Source organism: Lutjanus erythropterus, chromosome 16 (genome assembly GCF_056507025.1).
Source record: "Lutjanus erythropterus isolate fLutEry1 chromosome 16, fLutEry1.hap2, whole genome shotgun sequence".
In the NCBI taxonomy this organism is placed as follows: domain Eukaryota; kingdom Metazoa; phylum Chordata; class Actinopteri; order Lutjaniformes; family Lutjanidae; genus Lutjanus; species Lutjanus erythropterus.
The window spans coordinates 35641873-35666069 of record NC_139332.1 but is presented as its reverse complement, the minus strand read 5'-3'; the positions used below and the strand labels follow the sequence as shown (position 1 = coordinate 35666069).

Below are 24197 nucleotides of genomic sequence, written 5' to 3'. Positions count from 1 at the left end.
AGGCAAAGTCCACTAAGTATTATACTGTCTGTCATGTCACTCATTGTATTCATGTCTGTCTTCTCTTCTCTCAACCTGTTCTGTCTCATCTCATTACAAAAAAAAGAAACACTGACAGCTTCAGTGCATCGTAGCAGAAATAATATTTAAATGAAACTGCCTGCAAAAACTGCGTAATAAAGACCTTGAGTGGAAGCAGTCTTTCAGGTTGCTGGTTGACTCAACACACAAACTTGCAAAATCGTTTCCTCATCGTTTCCAAGGCAAGGAGACGTGTGTTTGAGCATGTGTGGTTTCTATTTTTAATATGTGAATCAGAACTGAGTGTTCCTGAGAGGCTGAATAATATCAATAATATCTGTGTTTAACCTTTTGCTCCATCTGTCTCTGCAGGCCACAGTTTGTGACTCCGACTGATAAGAGGGTAGATTTCTCCATAAAAATCTTGTATTGAGCAACTTCAGAAAACGCTTTTATATAAAGAGAGTCTGAGCAAACAAAGTGTTTGAAAACCAGGTGGACGTGTAAATTCTCCGGTTTATAAATGTAGCTGAGCTCCAGCCTGGTTGCCATGCAGACTGTAGGAGGCTGCAGCCGAAGGAAACAGAAATAATTTCTGCTCTGATGGACGCAGGACAGTCAGGACAAAGGCGAAAGATTTCCATCAGTCGATACGGCGCAGACTCACGTTTTTTAAAAGCCTCAGATAATGTTTTATCAGAGAGGTTACTTTCAAAGGTTATTTTCAAATGAGAAAAGAGTGTTGAGTAAAATGCAACCACAGGTCTATTTGTCCATTTATTTTTTAATAAATGTAGATATATTGAAACAGATATGACAAACAGCACCTTGATGCAGAAAAATGACTTCCTCCAGCACTTATTAAACATGTCTGAACCTGTCAGCTGAGTCATGTGGACAACGTGGCTGAGAATGACAACAATGAAGAAATATGCCGCCGACATCGCCATCAACAACAACATGTTGCAGACAGAGTAAACATGCCGCTGATAAACCCACATTCTGTTCTGTTTGCAGGAGGAACATTCCTGACGGTTTAGATCACAGCTGATCAGCGATCAATCAGTGCTGCTGCTGGGTCAGAGTCATGCAGCCAACATGACTTGTTAAACTGAAGATAACAGCGCAGGGAGACAAAGACGCAAAAACACAAAAATCAATCCAGGGTGGTTTAAATACACTTCTTTGTTTTCACTCAGTTTTGTACAAGTCATAGATAGACATCCTGCTAACAGAGAAACTGTGGACCAAGCTGCGTAACTTTGTCCCACATGAGGTTATCGGTCATTTAAAGGGATATTTTGGATTATTTGAAGTCTGGTTATATGAGATACTTAGCCCTGGTCAGTGTATTACCTACAGCAGACGGCTTTTGGCACGTCCCCAGGAAGACTGGGTGTAGGAAGCTGAGCACTGCACTGCTGTGGACAGGATCAGCAGCAAAACTTAATCAATACACCTAAAAAAATCAATCAGCCTGAGTGTATGCTGTATTTAGAATATTTTTTCTGGTTTGCTGTGCTTTCAGAAAGCCTTCTCTGACAGGAGAATATTACATTTTGCTCTTCCTCTAGACTCTTTTGATAAAAACAGTAATGACTAATTTTGCCAAAGGAGTCTGGAGCAAGAGAAAGTAATAATACTGATGTGATAAATAATATTTAGCCATGCTTGAGGCACGTCTCCACAGATGGCAGTGTCGGTCCTTTGGTCCAGATCATAATGTCTTGATGACTATTGGATGGATTATGATGAATTTTGTACAGGTAGTCATGGCAACCAGAAGATAAATCCTCTAACATCAGTGTTACACCTGGATTTATTTCATCACTGTCAGAAGCGTCTTACTTATTAATCATAAGTCATTTATATCTATGTGCAGTACTGGTCTAACATTATGGTTATTTGTGCAATAATTCATGTTTTTAATACTGTGTGCAATATACTAAACTCTTATTTATAATACCTACATCTAAACACGCTTATCCCCCATCTTCAGCATTATTGTTTTCAAGCTATTTATGTGCTCTAATGTTTTATATGTATTTCTGACTCTCATTCTGCTGATAGTATGCTGACATCAGCATTAGTTCAGAAGACTGTTCTTCTGCTCTTCTGAAAATAAGCATCGATTGCTCCATACTCTCTTTGCAGGTGCCCTTTGTCTTTATTTTTTCTTTCCCTCAGTCAGCCTGAGTCTGCCACTGAACATCCTGTCACTGATAGCTGACATTTATCCAACCATTAAACACCTCAACCTGCTGCACTTCTTCACTTTGATCATCACTCTGTTTCTTGAACCGTCTGAGCTTTGGTAGTAGGTGATGCAGGATAGCTGCACAGAAGGACAGTTTGTGTAGGTCACTGACTTTGGTCAGCTTTTTGCTCTTGACACAAAAGAAAAGATGAGCTATTTATATAGTTTATAAGTTTTATATATGTGAGAAACAAAAATATGTGAGCACCAGAGGTGTCCAATTAAAATAACCCAAGTCCAAGCAGGAAAGGTATGAACCACTGACAGTAAAACGTTTAGTTTATGGGATGGTCTCACCTGAGCCCTGGCCTGTTATAAAGTCATACAGTTTATAACAGTTTATAGCTGCTTCTCTTGATTGAGCTGAATTGCTTCTAAGAGGTAAATAAACAGATAAATGAAGTGACGCGGCGTGTTATCACGAGAGCTCCACGGCTCTGGGGTCACTGTGTCAAAGGTGAAGAGTCTGCAGGTTGTTTTTGGTTCAGTCTGTTGGCTGAACAGACCAGGACCAGAAAAGTCTTGTGTAAAAGACCCACAGATATATGAGCACGACAACTGTTTGAGTTGGTACCAAAAAACTATTTTGCTAATTTAGAAGTGTCATTCCTCATTCCTACAACCACTGTGTGTTAGCAGGGACAGTGTAGTTATTGTAGCCCCAAACACGGTCCACACTTTCCCAAACTGCAACCATTTCACAACGTTAACCACATGTTAAAAAGGCGTCGGTATGAGACACCGAGGGGCGGAGACTAAACATCAGTGTGTGACGAGTTTTGCTGCAACTACTGATTATTTTCATCATCGATTAATCTGTAAACTTGATTAATTTGCCTTGACAATAAACAAGTTTTCTATCATTCTCCTGAGACGGTGGTCAGAATATAGTTGTGTAAGGATTTTTAAAATTTATTTATGTTAGACATATAGTTTATATTATTTTGAAAGAGTCGATGTATATTAGTGAGTGTTTTTCCTGGTTGATTTTTCCTCTCTAGCAGCAGGTAATTGGACTGATGCTAATGTTTAATGGTGGTCATTCAATAACACGGATAAACTGATTGATCCAGAGTCAGTCACTAAACTCTCACTTTCTCTTTAGCTCCCTCAGTGTCCTTTAGCTCTCATCATAATATTTCCAAAACAGTGCATCTTGAGCTCAGTTTGATAACTGAAGAATTGCTTTTAACTAAAATGAAAGATGTTGAGGATCTGCTGCAACATTATAATCACTGATGATGTAACATTGTTCTCATAAACTCAGCAGATTGATGATCTAATGCCGCAGCATCTTATTGATCTCGTGGATCAATGAGCTCACAGGCTGCAGGACGGAGAACAGCACAGTCAATATACAGAGTGTGTTTAACAGAACCTTCAACATGACGTCTATATCTTCAACCATCGATTCAGTCTGTGTGTTTATTACACACGCAGGTTTACAGTGCTGAAGTTCTCACATACGAAGAATCACATAGATTATGAATTTGATCCTCACATAACTGGGTACACAAACATATAGAACTACACGTTTCTGCAAAATGATGATATTCACATACAGGCAAGGCACGGTTATTCATATAGAACATTTCAATAATAAGGAATTATCAAAGTGCATCGGGTAAAAAATATAATGCATGAAGAAAATAAAAAATAAGATTAATTACAGCAGATCTGCAGTTTTATGGGAATTTGTTCCAGATATGTGGTGCATTAAAAAGTAAAAGCTGCATGTTTAATTTTGACTAAAAAGATAACAAAATAAATTAACTCTTTATCACAAAAAATTAGCTTTGTTATTTTGAGATGATTAAATAATTAACCTGGTATCATGAGAAAAGAAGATGAAAGACAAAAAATAAATTAACTTGTGATCGGGAGATAGTGGCATTTAAAAAGTACAGCTGCTCCTGGTTTCCAAACATGAGCAGGACAATGATAAATATATGACCATTTATTTCATGGGTTTCATACGCTTTCTGTAACAAAACATCTAAAAGTGAAAGTTTTATCAGATGGGGAACCCAGGGACAAAATTTGTGTCAGTTTAGGGGTCCTTGATGTGAAAAAGTTTTAGTCAGAAACCACAGGAATCACACTTTATGAACCAAACAGCAGCATTTTAAAATCCGTTCTTTGGCAGAAAGAAGTCAGTGTGAAGACCTGTGATCCATTTTCTGTTTTTTTTTTGTTTTTTTTTTTTTGGTTTTTCTGAAGACACGAGTGGCAGCGTTCTGAATCAGCTGCTGTCTGGTCGGGTTGTTTTTAAATTGATATGTTATGATTCATGTTGAGGATATTTGTTTTATTTTGCTGCCCTTTGAGAAGCACTTTGTAAAGTTAATTTTGAAAAGTGCTCTATAAATAAATATTATTATTACCATTATCAAAGTAGTGCTGAAGTAGCTGCAAGTACACAAGTAAAGTTGGAAAGTCACATAAAAACAGATAACAAACAAAATAATTCAGTGTAAAATGGCAGGAATAGGAAAATAAAAACATTTAAAGAAATAAAAACAGGTAAAATCAGGAAAGACTCTCCAATAAAAGTAAGTTTTCAGAAGGAATTTAAAATAGATCACTGACTCAGCCAACATAGACTCTCGTATGTTTCTCCTCATTTCTCCATCTCTCGCCTCCTGTTTCCTGTAGCAGAGATAATGCTGCCCTCTGCTGGAGAAAAGCTTCCAACACATTCAGGTTCAACCTTTCTCACCTCACCTGTTGCCTTTTCTTTTTTCTTTTTGTCTTCTTGCTTTTCAGTAAGTATTTTTCTAGCTTCTCTCTTTTCATGTCTAAAGCCCGACACATTAAATTGTAAGTCAGTGGGAGTGTTTATTAAAAGGCAAAATTACACCAATCTAAAATATTTTGGGCTACATGCGTAAAATAACTTCTTGAACCAAAATCCTCAGAAACAAAATTTGACTATTATTATTTTTATGATGTAATGATGACCCCTTCTGAGCAGCCCAGAGATGATGTGATCCAGATATCAATCCATCACTGATTATTAGTCTTACACACTGTGTCAGTGCATTGTCTGATGAAACTTTAGTACTTATGTTTACCAACAGGGGGCGCCAGTGATGAGGCAGAAAAACAGCTTTTTTGTACCCTGGAAAAAATTACATCAATACTTAATAAAAAATGAAAAAAATATATCAATGTCATTTCTGGAAGAGGAACAAAACAACTGTACTTTCTGTCTTTGAAACAATGAGGTCATCAACTGATTGTTCACTGGAAGTACAGAGATAAATGTTTTATCTAACAAGTTTTTGAATTTTGTGGGTTAAACAGATTAAATTGGAAGTCATGAGATACCAGGATTCACTCCTTCCTCCCTAAAACCATTTATCTCCAACCAGTTTGACGTCCTGCGTTGGCGTCACCAATCTGTTCCCTCTGTGAAGAACCAGACACAAGAGGAGTCAAAACAATGACGGCACACAACAATCTGTCTGATTAACTGTCTTTCAACTGTATTTATATTGCTCATAACTTTTACTGACATTTAAAATCTAATTTAATTTTCTTTGCTTGTCTACTCTGATTCTTCTCTAAATGTGAAATGTGATGAATAAATAAATAAAGCAGCTTTTCCTGATTGACTTGCTTTCTCTCTCTCTCTCTCTCTCTCTCTCTCTCTCTCTCTCTCTTTTTCAGGCTATATTTCAAGGATTATCTGAAATAAATTAAAAATAATATGATTAAAAGTAAGGATCAGAAATAGAAATATACAGGGGAAAAAAAATCAAAGATAAGAGATTATAAATATGTATATGTGATAATTATAAAAATGATGAGTGTCTATATTTTCCATAAAACACAAATCACAACAAACCATCTCATACTGAAAACCAGAAATGCTCTCTATGTACACAAATGTTGCACTGTGTGGCACATTTACTGTATGTTAATTGGGACATGTGAACATTGGAACAGGCAGTGTGTGTGTGTGTGTGTGTGTGTGTGAGTCAGTGTGTGTGTGTGAGTGTGGGTGTGTGTTTGAGCATAGTGGGGCAAATATTAACTTTGTCCAAAGTACATTATGGTTCCTGAATTACGATGTATTTGAGTGCTGTCCCACTCTGAACTTCAAACTCTGTGCAGGAACATACAGTAAAGTCTGGATCATCTCATCTGGTCCAACACTGCAGAATCACACATTTATCAGGATGTGTGTGTGTGACACTCTGACCACAGTTTACTGGTGAGGACGACGTGTCCTGAGTCCAAACACCAGCTAAAAGAAGAGTGAAGAACGGACACACATTCATTAGAAACGGGACGCTGAGGTTGATTTATGTTGACTGGATGTGTAAAAAAGCAACTTTTTAGTAGCACATTTGTCAACACGACCTTATAAGGCCCTATTACAGTACGTCAGTATGTGTGTAAGGAGGTTTCATCCCCCAGGAGGCCAACAAAGCAATTAATGTGGGTTTTTAATTGATAAAAAAGTTGATTCTAGCTTCATCAAGTCAGCCTCTTTTCCAACCTGTCCTCACTAGAAAAATGGCCCTATAGGTAATCTGAGAGCTCACAGTTTGTTTTTTAAGATTTTGGGATTAAAAAGCGGATTTATCTTCACTCCTGCTTCTCAATCTGTCTGCAGCAGCCACCCACGGAGGAATTGCAGACCTGTTTACTGGCCACAGGACAGCTCAGCGTTTGTTATTTAAACTTCTAGGATTAAAATGCAGATTTATCTTTAATCTTACTTCTTAACCTGCCTACAGCGGTGACCTATGGAGGAGTCGCGGACCTGTTTACCAGTCACAAGACAGCTCAGTTTGTTTTTTATACTTTTGGGATTAAAAAGCAGATTTTCCTTCACTCTTGCTTCTCAACCCGTCTGCAGACATTGCTCGGCTCTTTACAGTAACCATAAACTGTCATTGTTCTTCTAAATCTACCCGAGTAATTTTTGTGCCTAAACCTAATCGCGCACTTTCCTACAAACTAGCCAATTTTTGGCAAAACTTGCAGAATCAAAACATGTCATTCATGTGAGATGTGTTGATCCAAAGAGGCGTGACGGGGACCAGTGGCCTGCACAATTTTCCACAGACTGGAGTGAGACCAAAGACTGTTTGGTTGCTGTTGTCATGTCACAACCTTTTTCACAATAAAATACCTTTGGCAAGGTGTCACAAGTCTTTTGGCTAATCACAATCAAGATGCAGCGTCTTCTTTTCCCTCTTGAACATGGATTTGTACAATGCACTCTAGGTTTTGAGCAGAGCCATAAAAAGAGGTAAGTCTGATTTGCTGCCTCTAGCTATTACTTTGTTAGCATGAACATAGCGGTGCTGCCCCCATGAGGCAAAGACTAGAAGAGCCTGTAGCTCTTCCTTAACATCAGTGACTTCACTGTGATGTCACTGGATGCAGTTTTTACAGTTTTTTATAAGCTTTGCATTTTATCTGAGAACCAAAACTTATTTTCAACACTTTTTGTGCCAATACTTCAGTTGTGTTTGAATTAGTTTCATGTCAATTCAAGCTTTGAGAGCTGCCTTCAAGTTACAGCGTCTATATGAAAAATAAACAGGAATCATATGTCTAAAATGCTGCATGCACAAAATAAATCATTCTTCCAACTTTGCTAACTTCTTCTTCTCTTCCTTCTTGCCCTATTTTGAGACAGAGAATCAGTTCATAGAGATTTCTTGTCACTGACCACATCATGTTTTATTTACTGTCTTTAACTTCCATCTCAGATTCCAAGTAAGTTCTGTCTGTTGCTGATTCATCATAAAGTTGCTCATATTTAAATACTGTTAATAACTCAGCATCTGTCTGTCTGTTACTATTGCATCATGGCTGCTTCTGCTTTTCTTCTTTCAGATTTAACCAGAACATTACACACTTTTTGTTGAGCTGACAGAGGGACTTTCAGTCACAAACTGTTTTTGTGATTTTGTCAGAGACACTGATGAGTGATTCAGTGTTGGAGATGTGTTAGTTTGAGTGCCGAACCCGACTTCTTCAGTGAGCTCATGTGGTCTAATTGCTGTCTCACCATCTCAGGTTTGGAGAAAAACTTTGGAAAGTGCACAGACACTGGGTGAAGGATGTCCTATACACCAGTAAAACTACATTTGGGAAAAAGTACATGTTGATTCCAGCAACCAATCAGATGGTTGCATTATTATTTCTAAAATCCGATTTCCCTAACTTTAACCCAGCTGCTGTCTGGTCTGCAGGTGACTGAGGGAGCAGCTTAACGTCGGTGTAAGCTCCTCCTCAGGCGCCGTATCTCCTCAGTGCTTTGATCACAACAGAGTGCGAACAAAGCAACAAAATGTGACCTCTTGCACCTGTGAGAAGCTTTACTTGAACCATTATTATGCTTTTTCAAGTGCAGATGGTGAAAAATACAAATCGTTCTACAGCAGTTCTGATGGGACAAACTACCTCAAACACAGAAGGATTTTAAATCACAGAGTAGAGCTCAGCGGTCGATGACTGTCAGCCATCAGGATGGACACTGGCACCGTCCGTCGCCACCCTAGTTAGTCTGTCGTGGTTCAGTCCTGCAACTTGACTGGAAGCTGTCGGATTGGTTCAAACAAAGTGGATCTGAAAAATTAAAGGGAAAATTCACCACTTTTCATGTGGGTGTCTAGCCAGAATTCATTGTAAATTACATCAACTGAAGCAATAACTTCCTCAGTGCTGCTATACTGACCAAGAAAGCTTTTTTTCTGCAGTGCTGGCAGTAAGACTTGAGAACTGAATACTTATAGCTCCAAAAAGTTTTGTCTCTTTAGAGATTAAAGGCCAACATTTACCCAGTTTACCTGCGAGTCAGTTTCTGATGTTGCTGTGTATCACCACCTTAGCCTGTAGGTATAGCTTTGTTGGCCAAAACATAGCTTTTGGTGACAAAAACACTCATCTAGCGTGTCCTCGCTACCCAGAGGAGGAGACTAGAAATACAAAACTAAAAAAATGTGTAGAACTGGGAACTAACAATACCTTCATATTGTAATGTATGTTCTATTACAATCATCTTTGTTTTAAGAGAGCTCTGAGCAAAGTGGCTGCTCATTATGACCATGCTGTGAAAATCAATGAAGCTTAATCTTTCAAGAAATATTTTCCGGCATAATTGAAGAGTAAAAACCCTGTGAAAATACGGTTTCATCCCAATTCTCAAGAACGAGTGCTATAAAATACTGCACGTGCTGCAAGAGGACAATATTCTATTCACAATATCCTTAAAATTCACTTTAAAAAGACAGAGAAAAAGAAGGTCAAAGATTTTCAGGCTTTTTTCTTTAAGGGTGTGGATGTTGTTGAATGGGTGCTGGACCGTACCTGTCCACAACCTGCTGATAGTTTGAGTCCAGGTGCACTGAAACTCAAGCTGCTGCCAGACTTCCTGCCAGGATCAGTCAGCTAATCATGGCCTCAGGTGATGGGGACACATCGGCCAATCGGATTGTTTTGTGGCTTATGGAAGGTAATCTGCGCCAGGGGCCAGAGTGTGTGTCTGAGTGTTGGTTCTTTGTCATTCACCCTCAACACACACAAACACACACAGCAGGCCTCAGAAACAACTGTGAATCATCGTTTCAGATCTCTCAAAATGTTTTGTTCCTTTCAGTTCATGTCTTTGAATATCTTTGCGTGTGTGCGCTCCGCGTGCGGCCCGTCCTCTGCGTGTGTGCGTGCCCGTACATATGTGAATCTTTATGTCTGTGTGTGGTCTTTGTAAGATGAGGATGTTTCCCCCGAGGTGATGGATGTACAGATCACTTTCAAAGCTCAGAGATTTGTTCCCCCCTCCATGAACAAAATGTTCCCGGCAGAGTGCGGCCTGTCAGTGACAGCAGAGCCTTTCAAAAAGCCCTGATGTGTTTGGATAGCAGCGCTATGAAAAGAAGCGTAATGCTACGGCTTTCTGTGGTATTCTTTCAAAACCACAAACATAATATGAGGGCTGATAGGCGTCTTGCAGGGAGCGCTGGCAGAGGTATTTATCTGCTGTAGAGACACCTTTCAACAGGAGAGCTCTCCTCACAGCATGGTGTCTTTGTCTCTTTGTTTACAGAGGAAAACAGTGAAATGTTCACTTGTCTCTCTCACAGCTCAGCTCACAGCAGGCTGCAGGTATCTTTCAGGTGTTGTATCACCTCACAGAAGTAATGTGGTGTATCTTGTGATTTCGAGTCTAACATTATGCAGCTCATGCATTTCTTTATATGTTCCAGTTCCTTTTTTGTCTCTTAACTTCCTGTCACAATTTTGAGTAAACACAAGTCAACAATCTCTGTCCTGACTGCTTCACTCAGCCTACTACAAGTCTCTTAAAGTTGGGAAACTGCATCCATATTTATAAGAAGGGCCGTTTCTTTCCAGATGTGGATCATGTGGGAAGTCATTCACCTGAGTACAGACACAAATGATATAAGATCCTAATAATGGCCAAATCTGTTCTATATAATCTATATAGAACACTTCTACCACTAGTCACCTTTCTGAATTGTGGGCTAATATTTTGTTGGCAATGTCCATGCATGCATGCTGCAGACAGGTTGCAATGAAAGCAGCAGCAAAAGTAGAAGAAGAACAACATAAAACTTTCATTGGGCTGCAATGCTGCACTCAGTAGTAGCAACCGTTTACGTCTATCAATGTAATTTTGCAAAAGGAGTCAGGGCAATCATGTAACCCATAATAATGCATCATGCCAGAAATATTTCTCACAGTTAGTGTGGGTACTATTCTATTGTTTATGCTTCATATTAAAAATCTCCCAAACAACAGAAGTGAATGGTGACCAGTTTTCAAACAACAGAATAAAAAGATAAAATGCCTCCATACTGCTCGTCTGGTTTAACCCAGGTCTTCTAAAGCCCCGACATGCCAAGTTGACTTGAAAGACGTCATTTACACCATGTCTTTACATAAATCTTCACCGTAGATCCTTAGCTTAGAGCCATGTTCACGTGTGTTTGCACGCTGTCTGAGCTGGATGTGTGTGGTGTGACGGTGTGCGGGTGCAAGTGAGCGGCATGTTGGTGCTTTAGGATCCCAGATGAGCAGTATGGAAGCATTTGAGTTTTTTTGTTTGTTTGTTTTGCTCTTTGAAAACTGGTCACCATTCACTTCCATTGTTTGGGAACTTCTGCAGCGCTGTTTTCCTGTGAAACTCTAGCAGTGTTTTGTGACTAAAAAAAAGTAAATCTGACCTTCAGTCAGCATGAGGGTGAGTAGATAATGACTGATTTTTCATTTTTTAAACAGAAACCTCTACGATCTTTTCCTCAGAGGTCCTGTAGTGTCTGTATCTTCACTCCATGTAGCCTGTCCAGTTTGAGCCTGAACCCCAACATCAGCCAGGAACATATGGATGATTTTGATGTGTGTTTTCAGTGGTTACACCTCCATGTTCTGCACATTATACAACCCCTGTCGTCCCTCTGAGTGCCTCCCTCTCTCTCTCTCTCTCTCTCTCTGGGTGATGAGTTCAGAGCTGCTGACTGTGTTGGACTCCGGAGCGTCACCCCGACCTGACGCACTCTTGTACCAGAGCGCAGCTGTCACCATTACTTCATGCTTATTGGCCCCAGACCGAGAGAGGCAGAGGCAAAGCAAAGGCAAACAAGCGGACAACCCCTGCGCTCTGCTGCTCCATCGATCCGCAGAGGCGCACACGGGACGCTCAGTCGGACGTTGGCCACATTTTTTGCGCTTTCGGTTTTTTAAGAGGGAATGCCAGAAGTGGATTCACTGCTTGGACCATGCGACTGGGAAATTTGGTACGGTAAGACCGTGGCGGTTCTGTCGTGTGTTTCCCTTCGTGTCGCGTTGTTTTAGCGTTCATTCGGGCGGCTGAAGTGTTTCCCAGCTCCCCCTCCTCCTCATCCCCCTCCTGCAGAATAGATGCATCGACCTGTGGGTGAGAGAACTGCACTTTGACTCACATCAATGCGAGCCTTGAAATTTGGAAGTTTTACCTTAAGAGGGAGGAAATTACATAACTCTGAGGAGGAATATGAATTATGGAGCAGCTATGACTGTCTGCTGTTATTTTGGTCTGACTTGGTGTGTCTACATTCACATCAGTGTCCTGGTTTGGATCTTATTCAGGATATGATGTTCACATGGAACATGATAAACCTGGTTATTCATATCTCTGAATACTGGATGTTTCTGATCATCTGTGTGCAGCTGTTTCTCAGTCACTTTGTTCAGTGCTGAGAATCTGTCCTCAAGTACAAGTACTGTTACCTTACTAAAATATTACTCAATTCAAAGAGACTTAAGTAAAAGTACAAAGTATTCTTCTCAAACAATACTCAGAGTATGTATGAAATGTGTGACATTAAATATCGTGGTGCTGCAGAGGTGTCCTGACCAACACATCATTCTCTGAACTTCAGAAAACATCTTTGTTTAGAACAAATCCCTGTAAAAAATAACACAGCATAATCATTTCAATGTGTTTTTCAATGAAAATAAGAATAACGATGCAAACATTATCCTGTCCTCTAATGTTGTGAAGTATATGGCATTGGAATTTCAGTCAAAATAATTGCAATTAGATATTTCTTCAAAATCGTTCAGCCCTAACCTGGATATGAAAAAAAAAGCCCAAAACAGGAGTACTAATGCATTTTAAATGCACTCCAGGTTTCTCCAGGTTGGAACAGGAGGTTATCCAAGTTTCAGAAACCTGGATAATAAGTTTGGAAACATGCACAACACATTTATCACGCTCCAGATACTATGAAAACCCACTCATGACTGGAGTACTCACACTAGGGGTGTCATGATTTTTCAAAATCCATGATTTGATCTTTTTATACTGTACTAACGGTTACACCATTGTTGGACTACCACGTCTTACTGTGCGTCGTCGTCCAAGAAGACAGACACAAATACTGAACTGTCAATTCAGGCTTTGATTTTGATTATTAAAACTGAATGCTCATCTATCGATTCAATATTGAAATTGTGACACCCTTACCTCAAGATGTAGGATTTTAGTGATGGTGATGATGATGATGATGATGATGACCCCCTGGAACAGCTCAGTGTCAACAGTGACACACAGATTTGTTTACCTGGGGGAGGTAAAGGTAAGCAAAGCTGTATGTTATTGTTTACACTGTGAGAACAGGTTTGACATCATCACTGGCAATAAAATTGTCTAAAAGACACAAAGGCATGTTTGCTATTTGTGATTAATTAGGTCAGTCAGCTAAATGTCTTAATAATGAAAAATCTCTTATAATGTCCAATGTTTTAGAAACCAATTAAAAACTATAGTTTACTAAACTATTAGCCACTTCACAACAACTTCCAAAAAGTTTGACTACATCCAAACTACATCGCAAATAATCACATCATTATCTGAGTCAGAAATCTCAGATTTTACTCAGAGGTAGACTGAGTGTAGGTGTGTTTGATTTAGAGACGAGGACAGCCCAGTCCTCACTGACGCAGCACGAGGGTGTGTTTTAAGGAGTGAACAGTTGTCGAGGTGGAATCAGGAAAATTATACATTTATAGGTAAATTCTTGATGTTCGATCGCAGACGTCTAGAGCTGCAACTAACGATTATTTTTATCGTCAATTAATCTGCTGATTATTTTCACAATCAGTTCTGTCACAATCTTGTAAAACTGTAAAACACGTCCAAATAAGTGGAGCACATACAGCATTTTATTGATTATCCACATTTAAGAGAGAGATTTTTTTCTTAAGAAAATACTCAAACTTATCAAAATAGTTTGCAGTTTTTGTAATAATTGATTAATAATCAATTGTTCGATTAGCGTTGCAGTGCCAGTCACAAACTACAGCTGATTTTAATCAAATAGCTGCTGATTGTCCACTGAGCTGTGGCATTGTGCCATATTGTATAACATAAAACATCTGAAGAATGTCACTGAGTCGATGTTAAAATGCAAACTCTGCATATTACTGTTCAGGTCAGGATGTGTCTCACTGAGACGTTAAGATCACTAGATCCAAACCCTTGTGTCCCTTTAAAAAGTCAAGCCCTGAAATGTCTGTGAGCTGTGATCATGTGGTTTAATTTTAATTCATTTAAGCGCCTGAAAAGGTAAAACTATTCAGTATTTCACATGAAAAATGGAAAAGAAATAAATATACTTTTCCATAGACACTGGTAATTCAGTGGCTCTGATTCTCAGATGTGTTCAGTGGAGCTCCAGGACTCCTTGGCAGGTTTCATGGAGGTTTCTTAAGAATATTAGTTCAAGTTAAAAAAAAGTGAACAGCAGGAAAACATCTGCACCATTTCAGTTAACCTGAGCTGTGACTGTGTCCCTCTCTGAGCTGAACAACACTGCAAACACAGAGTCATTTTGCAGGTCACTGCTTCCTCTCAAACTCCTCCTCGACTCAGTTACGTCCCAGAAGAGGCATGATGTGTCCCTCTTTATGTTCAAAACAAAAATATTCATTTAATTGCTAACTATTTTGCAAATGGACTAATCGATTAAATCATTTATCAAGAATAAAAGTCAAACATTTGCCGCTTACAGCTTCTAAAACATGATTTGCTGCATTTCTCTGTTTTATATAAATGTAAATTGGCTTTTAAACTCCAATAATCCAATTCAAAGCTTGGACATTTTGTCATGGGATATTAAATAGTCTGAACGACTGACTCTAAAACAAATCTATAAATGATTAAAACAGCCAGAAGTTGCAGCCCAGCTGTCATGTGTCCAACAAGCGAGCAAAGTGTACAAGTTAACCTGCGACAAACTCTGACTGGACTGAGTCAGTGTGAGCTCAGCTGCAGCCGACTGTTGGTCAACTGTTGAATTATCACCAGATATCATCTGTCTTTTCTTTTTGTTTGTGTCCATAAATTTGAGGAGAGATTTCGATTCAGTGGTTGAATCTGAGAGTTTATGATTAAATAAATAGGGCATTATTTTGTGAAGCTCTCATCATGAACTGCCTCATGTGACTGTTTTCTAGGAAATCAAGATTTTTCTATTCTTTTTTGACTTCATACAAGACGTCTGAACCTTGCTCATGTTTTTTAAGCTGAGCACCTGTGGTTTGTCTCTGTAGAGCAGTTTAGATTCAAGATCCAAGCCGACTGAACCTCTTAATCAGCTCTGTGCAGCATGTTGTGTAGATTTGGTGAGACCTGAACCTTTATCTGTAGAGGGTGATCCTGGTCTCTTCACACAACACTCAACTTTTCCAGCGTTGCCGTTCCTGGCTGCACGTTGACCTCTGACCCCTTTGGTGAGATGTGAACATGAACATGTTTCAGAGGAGAAGAAAACAAACTCCAAGTGAGGGCAAAAAAGCCATCTCTGCAGACCTTATTTTGGTTAGCATCCTCATTAAGTATCCTTGAACAAAACACAGAGGGCCTGACTCTCGCCACCTTTGCCATCTTGCACCACAGGTGCACAAGGATATACAGGGAAACACCTTATCATCTGTATGCAAGTGTCTTGATTAATTCATGGGTGTGTTTTGCGTGTAACATGCAATAAACCAATCAGACAGTCAGCTCTCATCACCTTTAAGAAGTTGTGCACCTGGAGTGAAAGCGTTGGCTCGTGACTTTTTGGACGAGGTTGTTGGCTGCGATTCCTGCTAACACTGCTGTGGGTAGAGGAAACAGAATCAGAATGTGCGTCTGAAGTTTAAGGGAAGTGAAGCGTAATTATGCTCATGTTATCTAACGGGCATATCCAACCAACTTTTTTCTCCCTGGGTTGAGCCGGAGTCTCATGGTCTGATATAACATCTTTCTCATTTGGTACGTTATAGATCATAATTGTTTAATCCTTGTTTTTCTGGATCCTGATAAACACGCAGACACTACAGCTGCCTCAGCTGGTCTAACAGCTCTGTGGCACAGGTGGTTCCGACTCTAATGAGCCGTGCTCAAGATACCAAACGCACCTGACCACAACTTCCATGGCCGCACAGACAAGGCACAAGATAATTTGCTATCTTGCAAACATGGAGAAAATGACAACTGCGCCGGATGTAAGATAGCAATGCCACTTCCTTCACCCGTAACCTCCGCTGTGCGCCAGATGTAAGATAGGGCCCTGTGGCTCTTTTTGTCCCAGAGCTGCTGCTGAGCCTGACCTTTGACCTCCATAAGTGGAAAGTGGACCAAGATGTCCCTTAGTAGAGCCAATAAATAACAATTTAATTAAACAATAAGAGGCCAGAGTTTACAGTGATTTTAGAACAGCATGACAACACCCCCTTTTATTTTGGACAGCGAGAAGTGGTTCACTTTTTAGAAAAGAGAAAAATGAACAGATGAAGAAGACTGTGTCTGGCTCTGATGGAAGGTGAGAGGCTGTTTCTGAACACTGTGCTGGTCGCTTTTACACAGCCTCTGCAAGGCGGCCTTTTTTTTCTCCTTGCTGTCTGTATAAAACGTACGGAGGCAGAAGCTTTATGTTGTTAACTCATGAGGTGATCAGTTCTACCTGGGATTAGAAAAGAGCAGACTAGCAGAGTCACTCATTGACCGGTGCGCTGTTATGTTATATCATGTTTTCTTTGATTCTGCAAAGCGGCCTCGCCGTATTAAATGACACACTGATGCGGCTTTGTGCTTGTGCTGTTTGTAAAAACACAGGCGGCGTCGAGGTGAGCCTTCATTGCACAATTTTGACATCTCTGTTCAAAAAGTGCTTGGGAAAGTGAGATCCGTGTGGCTACATGACACCCGCAGAAAGATGAGAAATCACAAGCAGCTTGCAACCTGCACAGGGAGATGTTGAAAGTGTGCTAATGTTATCTTAACTCAAACCAGAAGTTAGTGTAGTTTGAAAGAGTGAAAACAACCTCCCTGAAATCTCAAGTTCAAATCACGGTAACTACCTGCAAAAATGCTCTGACTGCATAAAACGCAAGGCTCCCAGGGCGCAAAAGCAGCATGGAAAACGACTTCCTCCCTATGGAAAACAGCTATAAATCAAAATTCCTAACAAAATCCGACAATGTGAAATGTTTGGTGCAGGAATACTGACGCAGGCCTAATGTGGTATGAAGTGTTTTACAATAAATTCCAACTCTGCTCAGCCAACATAATGCATGTTTTTGTAACGTGTGCTTTGTGGTCTTGGTTGCAGGTAGTGGTTGTGTTCTGTCTGTGGGGTTCTGATGTCAGCAGAGCTTATGTTTTTCAAGCCAGTAGACCTTCAGAGGTTGGAGACAACCCGCCAGTTCACACGAAAGGTGAGATCAGCCTTCATGTTTGATTCAGGACTGTTTTTATTTTATACTTGACATTATTGTTAACCATTTTCAAAAGCAGACAGTCCACTGGATTTCCTGACAGCCTGCCTTCGCTGTTAACATGCTGTAACCTGTGTAAAGACCTAGAACAATCAGTGACATTTGTTATATTTGAATATTTTATCATCATGTGACAATACACTTGTGAGCAGCAACCATTTTGGTGCATTTATGGATCTACGGACATCTCAGAATTAATAGTATGTTGCAGAAAAGATACTGAATCTGAAAATCTGAAAGAAGTCCAATCCAGAGGACCACCAAAAAGCAAACCTGGATGTGGAATAAAGGATCATGTGAAGTTGTTTCATGCATTAAATGAAAACATAACTGTTTGGCAGCCCGGTCTAAGGGAACCTTGACAAAACAGAAAGATTTAAATCTTTGTTTTGTTCATTGTGCATTGAAATGAACAGAAACCCAAGCTGCCTGCAGAATCCTTCTTTAAAGATGTTATCAAAGTTCTTTTCAAGTAAGAACAAAGTGGTGTATTGTATCTGGTTTATGTGTGAGTCTGAGTTTTGCAGATGAATGCAGTGTGTTTGCAGCAGTTGTGTCTCACTGCGGCCCTCTCCTCCCTCCAGTCGACTCAGTGTGGGTCAGCTCAGCGGGCTCCTGCAAGGGGAGGTGCTTTGAGCTGGAGGAGGCCAAACCTCCAGGATGCAGGTGTGACAATCTGTGTAAAACCTACTACAGCTGCTGCTCCGACTTCGACGAGCACTGCCTGAAAACAGGTCAGTGTGATGACGCCCTGACGTAAACACTCCTCCTGGTTTTTATCTTGTGGAACATGTTATTCTCTGACAGGGAGGCCGTTTGATAGATTAGCAGGTTATCACAAAGACGGCTTTGGTGCACCAGGCTTTTGGCCAAGAAGCCAGGGATTAAGTTTTTGTTCAGATCAAAGAAGGATTTAAAGAATTTTTGGAAAGTTGTGACGTCTGGATTTTTTATACCTGTTTGCTTTCCCACCAAGAATGACTGCACCTCTTAAATAAAACCAATCTGCCACTTTTCCCCCATGACTTCAATTCAGTCAAACTTTGTCAAACTTTTATCCCATTTCATTCCTTCTGTTTGGCTTTAGGTTTGAACCTAGTTTGTGTATTTAGTTGTTTTTGTAGTTCAGTGGTTTAACATTATCAATAGACAGAGAGAAAGCGGGTACTGTGTGTACCTACTTGTATCTTCGAGGACAAGGCTGAGATTATTCTGCAGCGTATTTTTCTCGTCAGCATGAAAAGATCAAAACCAACAGTATGATAGTCGTCTCTCAATACTTTCTGACGTACCTCATGTTAGTGACTCAGACTCGAGCCCAGTGGCTCCTACACAAGTTTTAAATCTTTAAAAAGCCTCACAAATATATAGTTTCTTTTTATTAAGTACTTCACTGTAATTTTAAAGGGACAGTTCACCCCAAAACACCTCTGACTTTTAGTTGTAGTGCTCAGGGAAAAGTCACCTTTTCTCCGTGGTCGAGTCTCCCCCTCCTGTCTTGATCCCTCCTTTACGTAGTTTTTAGCGTTGTTACGTCTCTGTCATCTTGTTAGTTTTTCATCTTGTTACATCTGTAATGTTGTTTTTGTTCTCATCGTGTCTTCTTTGACTTGTTACGTCTTTTATGTGGTTTTTCATCTTGTTATGTCTTTAACATTACTAAAAAAAACTGACTCTGTGCACAAGCTTTAATGTTTTGCGCAATGAAGCCCTCGGGCCGGGATGGAGAAATCCCTGGATACTTTCTCTTCTCTCTATTTTTACTGTGTCACATAAAATAATTATCTCCTCATCACCAACTTCTTTATGTCTCTCAGACTATCTAATGTTAGCTTGCTGCTCCTGCAGTTCATACTTGTTGGGCAGGATTTGACAAGAAAAGCCAATCTCAGAACCCATCGGCTATTTAGTCTCTTCAGCCAGTGTTACTGGGCTTCCAGAATATCCAGTGGATCTCAGAATAACAAATATCTGGGCCAAAACTTCCTCTCTCCTGATCATTGTTACAGTCTGATGAGCATCTTGAGCCGTGATGGAGGACAAACAGATATTTGCATGTGATAAAATATTGAAAAGTGAATATAAAAGTCAGTCATCAGACATTAGCTGAAGGTTTCTGATATTGTATTTTGGAAAGTGCTCTCTGCCTCTTTTGCTCTTCACACAGACTGTTTACCTGCATTCAATCAAAGCTTGCTTGTCCAGAACTTCCAATTTTAAAATTTGTCTTCAGATCCTGTATTTATATACAGATGTAGAAATTAGATAAAGTAGAGGATGGGAACCAGTGAGGGTCACATAATAACAGTTTATGTAGAGTTATTACTAAATCACCCAGAGTACTGTGTACCAGTGAGTACGGGCTCACTTTGAGCACTGATGTTTAACAAAACCGGAGGAGAATAGTGCCTTTGTTGCTCTACTTTCAGCAGCGGATTCATACATACTTGGTCCTCTGGTGCAGTCATACCCAAAGACTGGCTTGTGACCCACAGGTTGATCACTGGAGATTTTATTTGGGTCACCAGATAAATAAAACTATGACTGTGGATGAAATTCTGCAGATTTAAGATTTGCCTACATGTGTTTATTTTTTCAGTAACACTTGTCATGATAATATAAGATAATGAGGAAATGGCAGTAAAAATGGTCAGGAAAGTTTATTTATGCACACATTTAAACACTCATGTACTGATGTACTGATGCTGCTACTCTTGATAATATCAGTAACACTAAGCAGAGTTGCTATTTACTACTAAATTTATTAAGAATAGTACACACAGTACTGCAGTAGCTCCAGTACAAAGAAGGTTGCATGAAGACAACATGCTAAGTGTTTTCTGCTGTTGCTTTTAGCCAGACTGCTAAATTTCATCTGATGCTAATTTAGCCCGTGGCCTGCTGAACAGAGTGAAATCGCAGATTCATCTTGAAAACATTAAGCAAAGTTTTCCAAAACAAAACAATCTGATGATCGTAGCTCATGGATTCTACAAACATGAGCTACTTGTTAGTGTTTCCTTTAAAAGGGCTGCTTTTGCTTGTGATCAGATAATTTCTAACAGATGATCGGTGCGGGGAGATCAAAGTCGTCACAGACTGTGGTGTTTTTCAGATGTTTCAGATATTAATACTGATGCATCCTGTATTTATCTATATGTTGTGTGTCAGAGGGAGGTTTTGAGTGCACTCTGGATCGCTGTGGGGAGGAGAGAAATGACGAACACGCCTGCCACTGCTCAGAGGACTGTCTGGAGAGAGGAGACTGCTGCTCCAACTACAAGTCACTCTGCACAGGTACCTATCAGGAGATACTTCCTCTATATAGGACATTATATATATAATATATATGGAAGGAAATAAAAACTCTGTGCTGTTGTTCCCTTGTGAGGTGAGACTTCATGGGTGCAAGGAGACTGTGAGGAGATCAAGACTGCTGAATGTCCTGCAGGGTGAGTCTCAAACTGACGTCTGTGTGTGCAAATTTTTTATTAATGCTGTTATATCGAAATTAGAAGTTAATATTTTTGTCAAGATAAAAAAAAGCTTGTTTTCTCGTGATAACATGATAATTTATAACAAGAAAATGCCATAAATTTGTTGATAAAGTGCACAGAGGGACAGGCCTGCAAGTCTCACAGAAAAGCTGCATGGCCTCAGTGATGTTGCTGATTTTGTCATTATAATAGGCTTTAATTGAACTGGTGACATAACTGCAACAATCAAAAATGTTTTCTTATGATAATGGCTGATCAAGGCTGTTTTCATCATTTATCCTTCCTTCGTTTGACTGAAAAGTTTGTGAATTTTGTTTTTTCCTCTGTGTTGTGTTCAGCTTCATCCGTCCTCCCCTCATCATGCTGTCTGTCGACGGGTTCAGAGCCTCCTACCTGAAGAAGGGCAAATCTGTCACCCCCAACATACACAAACTCAGTACGTCTTTACTTTTACTTAATAAATGCAGTTTTTGTGATTTTAAAAGTTCTGATCTGTCTGATCCAGCTGTGTGAATATTAGAGCAGCTCTTGTATTGCAAATAATCATCTAATTGCAGGTTTTGCTTGTTTTAGTGTTTTTTTGAGTTGAAAAAGTTTTGTTTTTCTTTTGTTTTAGGCGCGTGTGGGACGTCAGCACCCTACATGCGGCCCGTCTACCCATCAAAGACCTTCCCAAATTTATACACCCTCGCCACAGTAAGTGACCAGGTTAATGATGGTTCATGTCTTTAACATGTTACACCAGAAGAGACAGTGTCAGGCTGAGTCAATACACATGTTTCAGAAGGTCTTACAGCCTGTTCATGTTGTGACGCTGCTGCAGGTCTGATTCAGTGACATTGCTTTCTCTGCAGGGTCTGTATCCAGAGTCGCACGGGATTGTGGGAAACACCATGCACGACCCCGTGTTTAACGCCACCTTCAGCCTGCGGACCAGAGAGAAACTGAACCACCGCTGGTGGGGCGGACAGCCTGTGAGTAAACTCTGCGTACCAGCTTGAGTTTGGACTGGAGTCATTTCAGACTGACAGACAGAAACTCTTCTTCCACTGGTTACTGCATGTTACTGTTCAGGTGATTTTAGCCACGACTAAAACTTTTAGTCACAAAGCTCACAGTCTGGCTTCATATCCCATCCTATATCCCCTTTTATAATGTCTGTTTAAGGCGACGATGTTGTGACGTTATTCTGCCTCACCATTCTGTATGAAAGGCACGAAAATTAGACACCAACGCTGGTGTTTTACATGTCATGCTTGTCACTTGATTCAGCGTAAAAAAGGGTTATGAAAAGCTGAATTTTATTAATTTTATTAATTTTTTATGTGTTTTACAGATCTGGATCACAGCTGAGGAACAAGGAGTGAAAGCAGGGACTTTCTTCTGGCCTTGGTACTTAAGTTAGTACTGGAATATTTTTCAATAGCTTCAGACACTGAACGCACCACCGTACTGGTAACTTACAAAATCGTAAAGACAGAGTCAAGAGCATAAAGGGGAGTTTAGAAGGTATGGATAAATATGTAGTACTACATTATTTATGAATCATACAGTGCTCTTTGGTTTTAATTTTGATAAGTTCAAATGTGCGACCGATGCAGCTGTCATCTTAGACCCTGCTCGGTTGTCTTATTGGTGATTATTAACAACGGTGTCACAAAATCTCATGAAACCTAAAATCTCAGTGTGCATGTTGCAGTTTTCAGTCCACTTTTGCATCTGCTGTCTGTCTGTTTTGTGAAATCTGAACGTCAAAAAGTAGAAGAGTTCTTTAAATCACACAATGTGGCTGATTATTGGCATTTAAAAAGCGATTGTCCCTCAAAATATGTAAAATTCATTGTTTAAAGTGGATGATATATTCCCATTTAGAGTTCAGATGCCTCTCTTTTTATTTGACAGCACAGACGGATTAGTTTCAGAAAACATCTGAATATCGATGACATAATGATCACGATGGCGAGAGAGGCTGAGCGCTCATCACATCCTGAGACTGACTGACAATGACACACAGACACGACGGGACAATAGTCCCACAGTACACTGTCAGTCACAACAGAGGACATTGAAGACTCAAAGCAGCTGAAACACCGGCTTGTTGAAGCACTGAGCAAAAATTGTTTGATTCACAAAAAAAAAAGTTAGTAAAACATCCGACCTTTTTCTTAGTGACGGTGACTGAGGCTGGTATTCTTTGGTCTAAATGATTTTCCAGAGGACTTGTTGCACGCAGATGTCATTATAGACGGATCACCACCCACTTTTTCCCCTTGAATCATGCAGTGAATCCACTCTGTCTGTCACCGTGTTTTGTTTCCAGGGTGATTCCTCTGGAGAGGAGGATTTTGACCATCCTGCGCTGGCTGCATCTGCCTGATAACGAGAGGTACAGTATGTCTCCCTCTATGATCTTTTTTCACTGGGTTCTTGTGAACGTGGGTCATTCTCATGGCAGAAACTTTGACTTGCAGTAGTAGAAAAAGCACAGGTGGAACTAATAACATTAATGTTGGCTCAGGTTCAGTGAAGCATCTCAATAAGCTGCGGCAGCGAGCCAACACAATATTCACAACACCAGGAACCTGGAACTGGGCCACCTGAGTTGAATGAAGCCATTATTAATGTTATTAGTTACAGCACTGCACAGTTGACCACTATTCCTCTTGGTTACAGCAGAACAGGAGAGACAACTGAATGAAATAAAGATGAAGTTTATTATAACAGATGATGTGTGATAATAAAGTCTTGACAGAAGTTTTCTTGATGTAATTTTCCCCAGATGTACCATGTCAGTACATATTTAACTGTCAGGGTCTTGTTTTTCCCTCGACTGCTCGTGCTTGTAAGGATAAGAGACAGTGGAGTGCTGATGTGTTTGCAGCTGCATGAACAAGTTGTGATCTTATGCAACTTTTACTGAAAACGTGCACTTTTCTCTAATTGTTGATGAGGTAATACACACGCAGACACAGTTTGAAATAAAACTTCCATCATAAATCAAAGATCTCAGATTTTTGTGTCACTCTTGCACAGGTTTATAAAAGAAGTGCTGTGTGTTTTATATTTAGTCAGTGGGTTGGTGAGTGTCTCGTGAAGTCTTGAAGATAAAGGCTGTTTTTAGTGCGGAGCAG

At 40.0% G+C, this 24197-nt stretch overlaps 1 protein-coding gene across 1 annotated transcript in view; it reads left to right on the top strand.

The window, feature by feature from the left end:
- The first annotated feature begins 11780 nt into the window (after nt 1–11780).
- Nucleotides 11781–24197, top strand: part of enpp2l (ectonucleotide pyrophosphatase/phosphodiesterase 2-like) — a 55319-nt gene continuing 42902 nt past the window's right edge. The window contains exons 1-10 of the mRNA XM_084739994.1: nt 11781–12060; nt 17404–17509; nt 18154–18303; nt 20741–20866; nt 20961–21021; nt 21405–21502; nt 21683–21762; nt 21921–22040; nt 22403–22458; nt 23387–23452. Of these exons, the coding sequence (XP_084596120.1) occupies nt 12043–12060; nt 17404–17509; nt 18154–18303; nt 20741–20866; nt 20961–21021; nt 21405–21502; nt 21683–21762; nt 21921–22040; nt 22403–22458; nt 23387–23452 (881 nt within the window). The 5' untranslated portion in view covers nt 11781–12042. The remainder of the gene's footprint in view (nt 12061–17403; nt 17510–18153; nt 18304–20740; nt 20867–20960; nt 21022–21404; nt 21503–21682; nt 21763–21920; nt 22041–22402; nt 22459–23386; nt 23453–24197) is intronic.